Consider the following 16,366-nt stretch of genomic DNA (forward strand, 5'->3'; position numbering starts at 1 on the left):
CAGGATGCTTGAGGCTATTATTTACCTAGGTTCAAATAAGGTATTTTTCAATAACTTGGCAGGTTGGTCATCCAGGGGTCATTTTAGGTCGTCGACGGTATAAAAATGCACAAAATTTGAATAACTTATGAACACAAAACATAGGGATAGACCACGGAAAAAAGCGACACACGCGATTTGCAGATTACTTACTTTTGTCTATTGCATGCATAAATGGCACAAAGTCTGTTGAACAGATTCAGTCAAAGGATGACCTTGGATGCTCTAGATACGGAAATTGTTATAATTTGCATGACTAGGGCTGTGTTGTTTGAGTTTCAGTTGGGAAACCGACCCAACAATTTACTTTCGAGAACATGTACATCACAACAATAAAAAGCCTATAGACCTATAGAATTGTCCAGTGTTTATTTTCATGGTTTTTAAAGGGAAGATACAACATTAAAAAAACATCCAAAACACGAAAGGATCAAATCGCTCTTAATTTTTCATATTTAGTTTTTCCACATTTTCTTGGCAATTACCTACACACCTGTGAAGGGGTACAAGCCTACCGGACTGGTTCTCTGACCTTACAGTTCCCCAAGTCGACAAACTGCTCTGTTTCATCTTAAGTGGGGTCAGGGAACCAGACTACAAGAACATGATGTTTTTCTTGGTTTTTCCAGCAGCTTTCAGCCCAAAATGTGAAACAAGTCAGTTTAACAATATTTGCTATAACATTCTACTCCCCCAGATCCACTTACTACTGAAAATTGCAGCAAGAGCAAATGTTGTACATTCCCTTTAATGCTCATTTGGGTGGATATGTTTTTCTTCTTCGTCCCATAGAGGGTGGTGTGGTTTATGATGTCAGGTAACAAGGTTTCAAAATAACAATTTTTTTTGTGAAATAAATGTGGGTTTTTTCAATTGCTGGGTTGGAGGGGTTGGAGATGACATATCAATTCCTTTCCATCTTTTTTGAAGAAGTCGACAGTAGTACAGTTTACGTGCTGACTACAACATCCTGCTACTAATAGCCTTATGTATGCTAACTACAGGACTGCTCGGAATTCTCCTACATGAACATGTACATTTAGTACATGATACATTGTACAAAATGTACCACTCACTTCCCTAAATCTAAATTCAGAACCGTATAGACTTGACATTGGTATGAAGTCCCGATTTTGTTTCAGTGCCAAAAAAAATGTTCCTGGGTACGCAAACTTAAAGTGACCATCTGCGTTGCTACAATTCTATGATAAATTTTCATGGAAATTTTTTTTACACAAAATACTGAGATATTATGCATGTTAGGATATCTGTGTCATTGGGGCACAATACACAGTGTTAAATTTTGGTTGATTCAAGAACCTGCTTGCTTTGACGAAATGTTTTCGGATTTGCTTTGTCATAAAAACACCAAAGATGTAAAGGGCTTAAATGGCAGAAAAACTGATCTCCACCCAGAAACTTGCAGACTGTTTTTCATCCTGACTCAACAGTTACCAATGGTGCAATTCCAGCATCACAGACATTACAAGGCAAACATTTTATTGGACTTGAACAGCTCAGTGAATAAACCTGAAATATTATTTATCAAATCGACATCCATCATCTAGTAATGGTCGAGGAGATTACAGACTAGGAGTTTTGGACCATTTCTCTGAATCACTTCCAGAATGTATTTTTGAGGGTTACGTTAAAGGTAAGGTAGATCATTTGTCATTGGTGCATTTTTTTTCTTCGTTTTATGCAACAAAAGTGCTCAAAATCTTAATACGGTTGCTTAACAACTAACCCGATGAAGTTTTAGCACTGTGAATGCTGTATTTTCTGAGAAAACAATATTCTAGGATCTTGATTTCAATTCAAAAAGTTGCCAAGTCGTGTTTTGAATTGCGGCCAAAATCAGCATCCGGGCCACGTTCTCATGCAGCCGATTGCAGCTACTTGATGTAACGCACTGAACCGACAAATAATAGCGACTGTGCGTGTGTATACATTGCTTGTGCCCACTCATGGATTCTCCGAATTACAAACCAACTGGATGCAACTTTGGAAATGGCCTTCTTTTATTGTTTTCTTCAAAATGGCAGCATGCTAGAAAGAACAATTCACAGGGAGTTTCTTGCCATCCCCATCTTGGAACTATAATTGAGTTTTTCAACAATAATTTCATCAGTTACTCTTTGGATAGCTGCAAATGATCTACTCTACCTTTAAAAGAAAGCGGTCTTGGGTTCGATAAGAAAACTGCCACACACCTGTAGTATCCTGTTGCAACTTTTTTTCTTCTTTTTTGTGTGCAGATAAGTGGAAGAAATCGCAGTTCCTCTTCAGACTTCTGGACGTCTCTACATCTGTGTGGACTGAAGTCATTGTGCAACGCCTGGCCAAGAACAAGGAGTATCAGGTATAAAACCAACCCTTCATCCATTTTGAACAGTGGATTCAAGCTGCGTTGCTAAGGAAGTTCAGACGTGCTGAACGCATTTTAAGTTTAGTGAAATCGAACCTACTGGTACATGTGGAACGACTTGCGAGTGAAGATGAGTTTCCTTTCCTAGTCTTCGTAACCCATCTCGGCAGACATGTGGGTTGGGTTTTCAGTCCCTACATTGTACCTGATGCCACGGCTTTTCCCTGGAATATCCTCTCACCTCTAAAACTTAAGATATCTTTGTCTTCTCCCGATTTCTTCAGGAATTTGAGCTAGAGTGCTTGCACATTTTAGAAGAATCTGTGGTTTCATTTCTCCCAATAAATAATGTAATTGCAGAACAAAAATTCTCTATCCTCCTTTTTTTTAACAGGGTCTGCATCTGGTGTTCCTCCGCGGTGGTACTCAGTCGGGCAAGATGTTTGAGATTGGGCAAGGCGGTGCAGCCAAGGGCTGTGACACATCCGGTATAGACCTCCGACCCTTAGTCCGGTAAGTTCCTTTTTGGGCCACAAAATATGAAACTGACATTTACAGGCGTGTGAACGTTAGATCTTGAAACGACAGTTTGGGAGCTTTGATATATCCATTTGAGAAAAGTGAAAAATTTGCACGGTTATGAAACTTTAAAGAATAAGAACGGTATTACAGCCGTTTCTAAACTTCATATTTCATTTTATTTGTATTGTACTATTTAGGGTGGTCCAAATAAAAATGGAACGGCGTACTTCCGCTACCCTGAGACTCAAACAACCTTTACCATTGAATTCTGTTAAAAGAAATATGACACCAAGATCAATCGATTCGGTCCAGTAATTTTTGTTCTAGAACCTATTTTGTGAAACAAAGTCGAGAGTCATTTTGTACCAATGAATTACTAAACCGCAGCCTAGAATTGACTTATTTGGATGGTGGGATCATTGTTATGTAATAATACCCACATGAAAGATGTATGCTTCACAAAATAGTTTCTGAAGCAAAAACTGCTGGACTGAATCGGTAGGTCTTGGTATCATATTTCTTCTAAACGGAATCTCTGTCCTTTGGGAGAGGTGGTTTGAGCCTCCAGGTAGTGGAGGTACCGTATGCCGCTCCGTTTCCGTTGTTGCTGCTGCTGCTGCTGTTCCTGTTGTTCCTGTTGTTCTTGTTGTTCCTGTTGTTCCTGTTGTTCTTGTTGTTCTTGTTGTTCTTGTTCTTGTTCTTGTTCTTGTTGTTCTTGTTGTTCTTGTTCTTATTGTTCTTGTTGTTCTTCTTGTTCTTGTTCTTGTTGTTCTTGTTGTTCTTGTTCTTGTTGTTCTTGTTGTTCTTGTTCTTGTTCTTGTTGTTCTTGTTCTTGTTGTTCTTGTTTTTGTTGTTCTTGTTGTTCTTGTTGTTCTTGTTGTTCTTGTTGTTCTTGTTGTCCTTGTTGTCGTTGTTGTTCTTGTTCTTGTTGTTGTTCTTGTTCTTGTTCTTGTTCTTGTTGTTCTTGTTGTTCTTGTTGTTCTTGTTGTGCTTGTTGTTCTTGTTTTTGTCGTTCTGGTTGTTCTTGTTGTTCTTGTTTTTGTTGTTCTTGTTGTCCTTGTTGTTCTTGTTGTTTTTGTTGTTTTTGTTGTCCTTGTTGTTCTTGTTGTTCTTGTTGTTCTTGTTGTTCTTGTTGTTTTTGGTTCTTGTTCTTGTTGTTCTTGTTCTTGTTGTTTTTTCCTTTTTTTGGACACCCTGTTTAGCAGACGCGGAAGTTGACTTTGGACAACCAGCAGAGAGCGCGATTCTAAAAAGGAAACAAAATGGCTTATACCGCGTTTGGGAAATGAACTCTTCGTACATTCGCATATTTGCAGTGATCTGTCCGGCAGGGAATACGACAGTTGGAGCATGCAGTTGGTAGTGGAGCTGCTCAAACATGGCTCCAAGGTGGTAGGGCTTAGCCAGAAGGAAGGGGACACCCCCTTGCACTGTGCTGTGGAGAATGCTCTGAGAACTGGTACGTACACGTAGGAGGCCTGTTAAAAACAGTACCCCAAAAATAAAGATGAAAACTGTCAATGGGCGTGTTTCTGAAAAGATGGTTGATCATCTTGAGGGCAATTCCATGGTAACTCTTCTGTCAGTTCTGTGCTGTTATTCTTTATGTAGTCCAACTACTTAGGGTGGATTTTTCTTTCAGAGAATATCCCTTGAAATGAAGTATTAAAAAAAGGGCTAACAAAATTAACTTCTGTTAAAAACTTTTTTTTTCGTAACTCATGTTGCACAAAAATAACATGGACATTAATGAAATACCTTGGATTTGAAATTTTCCCTCATACTGTGCACTGATGGAAAAATAGATTTGAATTTTGGGGGTTGAGTTTCTTCTTTGGGTACCCTGGTACCCGTATTTTACTTTAATAGGGTACCCGGTTCCCGTACTGTGTGTTAATGCACACCACTCCAGTTCTCAAATCTAGACTTGAAAGCAGCTTATGCTTAAGTTAGATATGAAGCCGAGATTTCAATAAAGCCTTAGCCTCTTCCATTGGTAGTGCAAAAGTCCCTCATGAACGCAACGCTTCAAAATTACATCCATATCTCTCATGTTAGACTCAGTCGTGTCAGAAGATTTGTTGATTTCAATGCCTGCCACAATGCAGTCCGTGCTCTGATTCTGTCCAAGCTTGACTACGGGTGCTGTTTGTTGAATGGTGTATCCACGAAATACATGTACATATCTCGCCTCCAAAGACTCCAGAACAGATGTGCTAGGCTAATCTTTCAGATGCCAAAACACTTCCACACCTCACCACTTCTCGGACAACTACACTGGCTCCTAGTCGCATTGAATTCCACACACTAGTCCATGCTTACAATTCACTAAATCACACTGCTCCTGATTATCTAATCCTCTGTCCTTACAATCCATGAATGTTCATACTCCCTTCGTAGTTCTCATGCCATATCCCTTGTGGTTGACAAGTCTCGCAAAAAGGCCGTTGACAGGGCATTTCTAGTGCTGCCTCCCGCTTATGGAATGCTCTCCCCGTCTCCATCAGAAACACTGATTCAGTTCTATCCTTCAAGAAAGGACTCAAGACCCACCTCTTCTCCAAACAGTAGCTGGTTTTCCTTATTCATTTATTGTTCCCTTCAAGCACCTTGCATCCTTTGGTAATTTGGCGCTATATAAATCTAGTTATTATTCGACTGTTGCTAAATCTCGTGTGGATTTTTTTCCTCAGGATGGGTGGGCCTGTTGGAGTACCTCTTCATTCACCTTTACAAAACGAGCGAACGAAGGAACCTGCCGGACAGATTTGGGGACTCGCTCTTCCATCTGGTTGCCAAGAAATCCGGCCCCGCTGCCCACGCCAAATCGGTCGTGGACGTCCTGCGGAAGTACGGGGTCGACCCGACCAGAAAGGACCGGCGGGGATGTAGGCCGGTGGAGCTGGTGCCGCTGACCAATCAGCAGATGGCTGAGAAACGAGGCTTGCTGAGCGACGTAGCCCTCGCTTGGGAACAACATGTTAAAGTGCAGCAGAAGCAACAGCAGCAACAACAACAGTTCCAGCAACAGGCAAGGAATGTAAGAAGTGCTGGACCAAAATTTGAATGAGGAATGATGAATTCTTTTTGGACGTAACATCTTAAATCTTCAATTAATATCAGTTTCACCCATTAGATTGTGTGCCCCTTTAAACCCATGAGTCAATTTATTGCCTTAAACCACCAAGCCCATTAATACCTGTAGCCTGAAACTGCCCGAGCTCTCAATAGTTTCAATCTATTGATCAACAAACAAATGCAATGTGTTATTGATGTACCCTTACTTGGCGCGGCCCCCAACGTGGCAGACTTTGATTTTTCACCTGTAGCGCCTACCTATAGCAAAAGTTTTAACTAAAATTTCACAGAAAGTGAAAATTTCATCAAGTTCTAAATACTTCCATTCATTAATCACCAGTTCATCTTCCTGTTACAAAGAAGAAAAAATTATTTCGGCGTGATTTTCCAATTATATTGCAGTACCCCCTGCTACATCAGACTCGGCTGAGTATACAGTGTTTGTAAAATACATCGACAAAGGGCAATACCTTATAGACCAGATTCCTATTTATTATCTTTGTTATGCAGATACCGAGCCAACGCTTTCCTGGTCCCCACTTTGCATCTGGTAACCAGACTCAGGCGCGATACTTCCCCACAAGACCTCAGGCCAGGCCCCAGCCTCAACCCCAGCCTCAGCCCCGGGCCCAGTTCTTTGATCCTAGCAGGATATTCAGCGCCTCGGTAAGTGGTAGTACTCGACACGGGCCCTGCGCAGGAGCAGTCAATTGCCAACCTCGTTTCCATGGGTACCATGATGGTTTCCCATCATGCCTTGCGCGATCTTGACCCCTGGAATTATGTAATATAAATGTGCCACATAGTGGCACGCTTAAATTAGGACTGCAGTCAATGTATCTAACTTGCAGCGTGGTGCTTAAAATTGTGAAAGTTTTTTTTGGGTAGAATCAATCCTTCCAAACATGAGATTTGGATGACGGGTATTAAGCAAGGATTTATCTTTTACCTCGTATTTATCTCGTACCTCTGTCGTCTGTTTACAACACAAGTTACAGGGGTTTTTTTTGGGGGGGGGGTTTGGGAAATGATGCATCCAAAATCCATATCGTTCAGTCATCTTGCAGTTTTGAAATAAAATGTTCGTACGTGACGTGACACGCAGGAGATAATGCGTGAGCGCCTTAGGGAGTGCAGTCTTCGAAATGCGTACGCTCTGAATAGCCGGTCAGCGTGGTTTACGTATTCCTCACGGCCAGTCAATCGAGGCCGGTCAATTGCTCTTTCTGCGGGAACAAGTGACCGCTTTTTGACCACTTCCGAGAGCCCAATGGACAGGACTCACCGCCATATGGCGTGAAATACCCACGACTGATCTTATATTGTGAATGTGCGCAAAGCCAATGTTTCTTGGCTTGGGTGTCGTGTGCCAACGGTGATGCAATAGAATTTCATTCCAATCACGGACCCTACACACAAGGATGAACGACTGTTCTGAGCTCAAAGGCCAAAAAAAAAGTCTCCGGTTCCTGGTATGCACGCGCGTCGCCTTAGCCATGTGCATCGGCAAAATGAAAAAAAAAATTGTCAATGAAAGATGATGTCTCAAAACTGCCAAACTCACTGGTTTGACTGGATTCCTGCTGCTGCACAATTTTAACATTTTTCTAGATGGGGTTACGATCGAGAATAAGCTTTATGTGGTCTCTCTGGACCCCCATATATTTGCACTAAATTCAGTCGGGCACCATTTGCAGTCATCAGCTGACATTTGAAGAAAAAAAAACAGTAAAAAATTTTAAAAGCCGCGTCGCCACTCCACTTTTTAGGCAAGCTAAAGATATTGTGCTCGGTGTTAACCATGTTAACATGGTTATGTAGTTATCACGTATCAGAATTCAATAATAATGGCCAAAAACTTAGGATCATGAATATTCAAAAATATAATTAGCTGGCTTGACAGACTTCGATATCAGATCATGCGCAGAGCCCTGCAAATTTGAAAGCCGCCACGCGCAGGGGTCTTTCTTGACAAGTTTCCATGGTATTTGCCACCAGTACTGGCTGTTATCATGCGTCTAACCAGGAGTTTGGCCAAGTCGTTAATCCTTATGTGTAGGATCCGTGCTCCAATGGTCCCCCAAACTCTCTGTTTGCAACTGTTGAGGGGGTACTGTGAACGGAATCCATACGATAAAATTCTGTATATTGTGAGAGTAACAAGCCAACTAGGCACCTCCCCTGATCAGGCATGCAACTTTTCCTCGGATTAGCTGATTTCCTCTTTTTTTTAACTTCCAATGTGTGCCATTGAAAATAGAAAAACACTGTACAAAGTCATGGAAAGATTTGAATTTCCTCTTTTTTTGTGACTTCCCGTCTGCATGCCTGCCTGATTGAAAATCTTCTTTTCTTTCAGCCAAGGCCAAGTGACTCGACTCCGTTCTTTGATCACTCCAAACTATTCGGAGGCCCTCAGGTAAGCCTTTCATTCTTTTCCATAGCAAGGAAAATGGTCCACATGGGAACAAACAAACTCCCGCAGGAATATTAGTTTTGCACTTATGCAAAGGAGCCATCTTTTTTGTACCCCGCCAGCGAAGCCGAAGGGACACACTGTTTCCGTCTTGTCAGTCCTGTGGGCGTACACTACATACACCTCTAGAACAGACAGACAAGAGGGAGAACAACAGATTCTTTGTTGACAACAATCGTTCATCTTTTATTTAAAACGGTCCTTGATCGTGTGTTTATGTGCCTATTCTATGGGAGAGTGTTATATTACAGAGACAAAGAAAAAGATAATGGCTTGTCCTCGAGAGTTATGGAAAACACAACTACATGTGCGTGTTTATGGTGTAAATTGAGGACACATCATCGATGAATTGAGGACAGGAACCAAATCGAGGACGACCTTGAAAAAAGTTAAAGAGTATAAACAAAGGAAAAGGGAAGAGGAACAACAGAAAAAAATCCATGGTTTACACCATAAACAAACGTGCCTGCATTTGTGGGCGTGTTCAGGCTCAAACCGTGGACGAAAAATGCCGGAGAACAAAAGAGAACAATATCGTCCGCGATTCCAAGCATACGTCCGCGATTGGGGTCATGTACAAAACATATGGGAGTCATCCTTAAAAGTTAAAGTACAAACAAAAGAGGGTCAATTGGAAGTCCACGATCAACGGTGTGAATACCACTGCGTGTGTGCGTGCGTGCATCCTTATTTTTGGTTGGACTTAATGTATGTCATGAACCTTGATAGTGAGCTGCAATCGGCTGAATGAGAAAGTGTCCCGGATGCTGATTTCGGGCGCAATTCGCAACTTGACTCGGCAACTTTTGAATTGAAATCAAGATCCTAAAATATTGTTTTAGAACTCGGAACATACAGCATTCGTTGAACTGAAACTTCATTAGGCTACATGTAGTTGTTAACCACTGGTCTTGAGATTTGAGCACTTTTGTTGCTTCAAATGAAAATAAATGACAAATGATGTACTTTATCTAAAAGAACTTCGCCTCCCTCCAAAAGCAATGTTCTTTAAATTCTTTAAATGCTTCGCGAATTGTGTATTTCCATGACCATTCAATGTTTGTTACACAAGAAAAGGTCCACTTATGGTGAAAAGGACACTCCCCTTCAAACTGAAGGACTGCTTCTTTCACTGATGTCCACAAAATGAATATTTTCACAGGGAGTTTAGTCCCCTTACTATTTAAACCAATTGTGTTTTTCAACAACGTCAGTTACTTTTTGGATAGCTGCAAATGATGGACTGTAGCTTTAACCCCTACATGTACATGGGTTGGCTACGGCCCTGAAATGTACAGCACCAAATTTGTCATAAGGTGCATGTAACTTATCTTTTTCTGTCTTTAACATAGTTTCCACAGAATGAAAAATAGACTCCCTTTCAATTCAGCAGGCATTGCCCTTGGTGGGCATTCAATACTTTTTTATTTTTAACAAGACTTATATTTTGTGGATGTGTCGTGTTCTATTGAATTTGGAAGAAAGAACGAAACAAGGAAGCTGCGAGCTTGAAAACCAAAAATAGGATACAACCCATCATTATGTGATCTTGAGAGTTGCGTTTTCAGTTTTGATGTGCTGTTTCGTAATTTAGCGTTTTAACCAGAGCACTGTATCTTCAAGGTCATTTTGTCAGGGTGAAAGTGGCCACAAGCGCGTCAGTTTCGATGTGATCCACTTACGAAAGTATTTAAGTAGAACACCCGCTCTTGAAGATCATTTTGCGTTCTCGTGAAGATCATTTTGCATTGTCTTAGCAGCCACATTGCAGTAAGTCGCCATTAACAAAGTATGGTGTACAATCGACATTGAGCCTCAAACACTGATGCTTATACGCTTTCTCAATTTCAACTAAACCAGCAATCAAACTTGGTGTCACATGCTGTCACTTGACTTAAGAGGACACACGGGACAGATAGTTGAGTGCAGAGTCAAAACTTCTTTTCCTATTAAAGTTGAAGTGGTGAAATACAGAGAACACTGGCTTCAAACAGCTGTTGGTTGGAAACTGTACCCAAGTGGAACAGCAACTGCTATTTCAGATTGTCCTTCATGCACTTGTTCAAATCTTTGTTTCCTGTGTACTATTTGGGAGGCAGACTTTTCAACGGGTGCCCAATCTGAAAACTGGAAGGTGGCATCGTTCGTCTGGCCAGCTGTGACCCGATCGCGACACGGTGGCTGTCGGAAATGGACCTTGACGTTTGATTCAGCTACATGTACCTTGACTTTTGATTCAGCGCTGCATACGAGAGAGGGAGAGTTTGTTCTTTTTGCCACTGCGTTGCTGCTGAACAGACCTGCAGTTATCCTCACCAGTCAAACGTGTCTTGCTTGATTTTGTCATCATCTGGGAATCACGCTTTTCTTCAGCCCTCCATTCAGTGTGAGCAAATTTCTGCTGTGTTTCTCTACCCATCATACCATTATCTGTACAGGACACAGAACAATCACATCTACTGTTGTTGACACTGCTTAAAATATACATCAGCAGGAAGACTCTGTGTCAATCATGTGGTTGTACCATGAAAATGTCACCGTCTATGCCCAAGCCACAGCATCCCTTGCACAGCTGGACATTCTGGTCTGTACCTTCTTCACCTGTGTCTTCCAGAACAACAGCGACAACTGCTCCGTGGCCTATTCCCTTCCTCAGATGGACCATCCACTGATCTGGGATGAAACAGGACCATCTCCCTGGGCAGCGATGAATGAATCCTTTGATGCACCGAGCAATGAAAGATACAAACTGTTGAACCACTCGTTGCAAATCCTTGGTTTTGAGAATCTGGCAGAGGCTGACAAGTATGTGTATTCCAACGCAGAGACTGTAATGTATGGTTTTGTCCTTCCTGTCCTCGAAGTACTAGGGATCCTATCCATTCTGTCTTTTTTCTTTACCCTTTGCAGAGTTCCCTCCATGTGGAATGTCACTAATTTCTACTTGAGTAATTTGGCAGTTGCAGATTTGATGGTCTTGATTTCAGAGGCCACTCAGCAGCAATGTGTGGCTTTGCCAACACAATCTACATTGGATGTATCATATTTGGGGAACTCAGCCCAAGCAGTTCTTACTCTCTTAGCATACACTGGGAGTGTGGGTGTTATTTCATCTATAGCCTTTGTAACACTGCTGTCTTATGATAGATATTTTGCCATCTGTTACCCTTTCCAACACCGTAATCTCAATCTGAAGCGACGGTCAATACGAGCAGCAGTTTGCATATGGGTACTGTCTTTTTCCATGAATTTGTTTGTTTTCTTTAATCGGTTTCTGGCCTTTAATGTACCACCAATCAAATGTCTTGTTTGGCCAACTGAAGAAAAGTATAAACATCTATCAGGTAATGTGTGGGTGTATGGGAATAATGATGCAACTTTGTTGACTTTGAATATGGTTTTCACGTACCTGTATTTCTGTGTATTCTTGTTGAGTTTGATCCTCACAGTCACTCTCAATATCCTCCTTATTAAGGGACTGCATGCATCAAATCCAACCGGTGATCAGATCCGAGGTCCGTCAAAACATCTACGAAGAGTTACTCTGATAATTGGCATCAACACAGCCGTGGTATTTGTCTGTTTTCTGCCTCAAGCTATATATAGCCTAATTAAAATTTTAGTGGGAAGCAGGAAAGAAGTGAATGTAAGTGATGATGTGGAATGGGGGTTGAGTCTGATGACTGCTTGCCTCAGACTCATGAACTCTTCCATTAATTCAGTCCTATTCAATGCAAGTAGTGGAAGGTACAGGAAGGCCTTTAAGCAAGCCTTCTGCTGCAGAAAGAGGCAGCAAGTACCAACAAACAATATCCCTCTGCAGACATTACCAAGAACCAATCCTGCTGATCGGATCAGATCATAGGATCCAAAAGCAAAACTCCAGCCCCCCAAAAAAAAGAGATAAGAAAAAAACCTAGACTTATGTTTGTGGACAAACAGTTGTTTCCGCAACTTTTTTTGTGACATATGTGACATGGAAAGTATCAAGTATGAGTTCCATCCAGGAACCTGGGTGTGACAGCTTGAGGCTGACCATACTCTGTCAGCCCTGACCTGTGGCTCACCTCCACTGATTGGTTGGAGCATGGAGGAATAAGAATTCCTCCATGGTTGGAGTGGGTGGCTCAACGTCCCATAGCTGGATTTGGAGACTGATGATGAGGAAAAATGTGTAGTTCTGTTTATAATATATGGTGGCATGTAAATATGTGATTACATTCTCATAGGGCTTTGAATTATGACGTCACACGTCATGTGATGACGTCATGATGACATCACATCAATTTTCATCTATTATCATCGATAACAACCTTCCGCTAGTAGGATCTCTAACATTTTATGACATCACCGTTAATTTTTTTTGTAAAGAAAAACTTAGCCAGAGCATACATCGTTGAAAGCAAGTTCACATCTTTTACCAATTTTAAATTACAAAGCACATCCAGTTTTAACTGGAAGGAAGGGTCACATGATTTTGCACGTACTATCAAAAATGAAGACCAAGGATTATTCTATCAATTCCAAAAAAAGTCATGTTCAGATCTCTCACGGTTAATTTTATCTTGATTTTCAAAGATTAAATATATTAATCTTAAACGTGATGTCACTTGACCCATGATGACGTCACCATGAAGTCACTTTATTTTTTCATCTATAACACACCCCGGTCTAGGTACAAACCAACTTTCAACCCAATAGGACCTGTAGTTCTGTACACATAGGCCTTCAAAATATTCACCTATAATGTGATGTCACGTGACACGTGATGACCTCATGATGACATCAATGTTCATGACACATACATGTATCTGCAGGTGTTGGTCTCTAAGTATCTCTTGTGTGCCAAGTATAAAGGCAATCAGATTGATTTTAGTGCCCAAAGTGCCGGAAACAAACAAATGACTGAATTAAAAAGAAAGAAAAAGAAGAGACAAAAATTCTTAACGAAAACAAAGGCTGTTTCGTCGTGTTTTCCGATACAGCCAATAATGCAATCCTCTCTTCCAAAAGTTTCTATAACTTCCAAAAGCTGCATAGTAATTTACTGTTTAGAAACACAAATTAGAAATACTGGCATTCGCAGCACATCAGTTTTGTGTTGGGGGAGGCTAGGCATACTTTGTTTGAAAGAAATAATTTAACTCCTTTTACCACTACATTTTTGATTTCCACAAAGCAACAATTTTCAAATGTAAACAAAAAATAAGTCTCAACACTCTTGATCATTACATGTACAATGTATCTGTAAATGAAACTGTACATAAAACCATAGAACTCACAGTTGTTTCCATGTAAAAATCAAAAGAAATGTATTACATTTGTACAGAGATTGTAATGGTATTAAACACACTGTATCATCCATGCTGTTATTTTGTGTGTTTCCTTTGTTATCACAATACTTGCTTTCTATGGGTTCCCCCTGAATTAAGTGCATTTGTAACGCTAATAACAGAATTAAAGAAAGATCTCCAAGAAAGCCTTTCTGTTACATTGTTATTAGTTACAAGTTTTTTCTTAAAAAATAGTACTTTTTCTGAACGCAAATTATTGTATATTCCCTTTAACACACCCTTGCTACCTGAAATCTTTAAAGGTGAAATATCCCAACATTGATAAAACAATTTATTCCACTCAATTTTCTGACTGAAAAGGAAGGAGGTGGAGGATATTAGAGCTGACGTTCGATAAAATATCAAGTAGTGTTTGGTGTATTGAATAATATATGGCTCATGGGGGCAGGGCTTGCACAACTACCTCCTCAAGATGGGTACGCGTAGGTGAAGGTAAACTTGCATATTCTGCACAAACCCCGCCTTCCCTGGTGTTCAGTCATTCTTAAATGTTACAGGATAAGTGTGAAATGGGAACCATTGAAACAGAGGAACCATCATATTTTCGTGGTGTAGCTGGGGGGGGGGTTACTTTCTGTAAATAGCGCCCTCTTTGGTCAATGCACAGAGGAGTTTAAAGAGTTGACAGGGCTACGGGTTATGACGAACTGGTTACTACCAACTGAAGTCAATCAACTTTCACATTACGAAAGTGAAGTACTCCTTTCAACTGAAGTCAATCAACTGTCACAATACGAAAGTGAAGCATTCCTTTGGCAGGCCCAGCTGCACTTACAAGTTCCCCTTGTTGAGATCGATTTAATATTTTTAGTAGTGAAAGTTTTTTTCCCAACATGCTATCGGTTTTCAAAGCAAGTTTTGTGAGAAAATCAACTTTAAGAGCTCCCAACAACAAAGCTTCTGGTTCCTGGTTTAGAAATCGAACGGGACGTCCCCATCATCGTGTGATTCAAATAACCATCATTCAAGGTCTTGATTATACAAAAATTCTTATTTTCATATAGGCCTTATGCAAAATTCTGTTGCCTCATAGACAAAAACGTAAATCGGGTACCGTAGTAAAAAGCTTCACAAATGGTAAATGCAATTAACTTCAAAACCAGCAATCAAACTTGACGTCAGTTCTCATCCCAAGCCAGCCAGTTTACTGGGCCATCACTTCTCTCTGGAAATTGATGTCACATGTTATCGAAAAGTTTGTAAATCGAAATTCACTTTTTCCAATTAAAAAGAAAATAGCTCTTTTGACTTGCCAATTCAACTCTCTGCGTTCCGATTTGTAAACCTTTTGCCCGTACCATACGGATACAGTATGCATCCGGTACATGTACAATGTACCGTGTATTACGTCCATCGGAGCACCATATGCATGGGGACCAGTGAAGTTAGACTTAAAGCAAGCGTAAATTCAGTGCGTTGTGCAAAGGGAGCAGGATACCACGTTAATTTTGTCTTAATACATGCCACGAGTGTCGGTAGCAAATCGTGACAACGAAATAAACCTACTTGTGTTCAAGATTACTTAGGCAACCTGCATGCATATTGCATGCGCGTGGTATATATGCATGCAATGAACATGGCAGCACCCCCACGTCTGAAAAGCGCCAAGACAAAAGTTTTTTTTTTAAGCGAACTGACACTTTTTATTACCGTTTAGAATGGACTAGTTGTACATGTACGTGTTTCCAGGTGGATTCCTTATACGTACGGGAATGCAAGTGGGCAGTGTTGTTGCAAAGGTACTGTATACGGACTGCAGCTGCATTCCACCGTCAATGAAATGAACATTCGTTATGTTTTTTATTGAATGGAAAATCAAAAGTTTAAAATCGAAAATTGGGGTGCGTGGGTGGTTGGGTAGGTCAAAACAATTTGGAAATTTTAAAACATCGGAAATTTGGAATGGCCCCTTAACAAGGAAAAATTGACTGATCAGCAATCTCAAGATGGTTACACTTTCAACCGACTTATTTTAAGAACTTCACAATTCAAAAGTACACATTGAAAGGCCTAGCCGTACTTTCAATATTTTTCTTTCAATATTTGTCTTAATGCTTGTAAACGTGTGAATTTATTAATAACATGGAATCGGTTTTGAGGCAACGTTCTTGTGAGAAAATCTACTCCAAGAGAACGAAACAAAGAAGCTAACAAGTTAAGATATAAAAAGGATACCACCCATCATCATGTGATTTTTTCTTTTTATAAAGCACTCTATCTTCAAGTTCAACTTGCAGAGTGAAAGTGACCACATACATACATGTACATGTCAGTTTCAATGCAGTGCACCTGTGAAGGTATTTAAATCGAACACTTGCTCTTCAAGATCATTGTGCATTTCCTGAGCAGCCACATCACAGTGCGTCGTTGGTCCAACTTGCTATAAGTACACAGCGCATGGTGCCTTGATCCTGGAACACTTGATCCATGCATGTATGTACTCTCTCAATTACAACTAAACCAGCAATCAAACTTGACGTCAGTTCTCTTCCCAAGCTAGCCAGTTAACAGGGCCATCACTTCTCTCTG

At 40.7% G+C, this 16,366-nt stretch overlaps 2 protein-coding genes across 2 annotated transcripts; both read left to right on the forward strand.

Moving 5' to 3' along the window:
* Window positions 1-849: 849 nt before the first annotated feature.
* Window positions 850-8,793, forward strand: LOC119723197. Its single transcript, XM_038193757.1, has 7 exons — window positions 850-856; window positions 2,298-2,401; window positions 2,802-2,920; window positions 4,246-4,388; window positions 5,623-5,969; window positions 6,518-6,673; window positions 8,367-8,793. Exons 1-7 carry the CDS (start codon window positions 850-852, stop codon window positions 8,499-8,501), a joined length of 1,011 nt encoding a protein of 336 aa, XP_038049685.1. The 3' UTR covers window positions 8,502-8,793.
* A 140-nt stretch (window positions 8,794-8,933) lies between these two features.
* LOC119722707 (kappa-type opioid receptor-like) lies at window positions 8,934-12,716 on the forward strand. The gene has a single exon (XM_038192960.1). The coding sequence runs from the start codon at window positions 10,996-10,998 to the stop codon at window positions 12,346-12,348; it is 1,353 nt and encodes a 450-aa protein (XP_038048888.1). The 5' UTR covers window positions 8,934-10,995; the 3' UTR covers window positions 12,349-12,716.
* The last annotated feature ends 3,650 nt before the right edge of the window (window positions 12,717-16,366 follow it).

The sequence above is a fragment of the Patiria miniata genome, unplaced genomic scaffold (genome assembly GCF_015706575.1).
Source record: "Patiria miniata isolate m_02_andy unplaced genomic scaffold, ASM1570657v1 HiC_scaffold_16, whole genome shotgun sequence".
Classification (NCBI taxonomy): Eukaryota; Metazoa; Echinodermata; class Asteroidea; order Valvatida; family Asterinidae; genus Patiria; species Patiria miniata.

Bases quoted from the DNA above. Each gene is read 5' to 3' on its own strand.
- LOC119723197 (XM_038193757.1), top strand. The intron at 2,402-2,801 runs GTATAAAACCAA...TTTTTTTAACAG, and splicing joins CCAAGAACAAGGAGTATCAG to GGTCTGCATCTGGTGTTCCT. The intron at 4,389-5,622 runs GTACGTACACGT...TTTTTTCCTCAG, and splicing joins GGAGAATGCTCTGAGAACTG to GATGGGTGGGCCTGTTGGAG.
- LOC119722707 (XM_038192960.1), top strand. From the start codon at position 10,996: ATGTGGTTGTACCATGAAAATGTCACCGTCTATGCCCAAGCCACAGCA.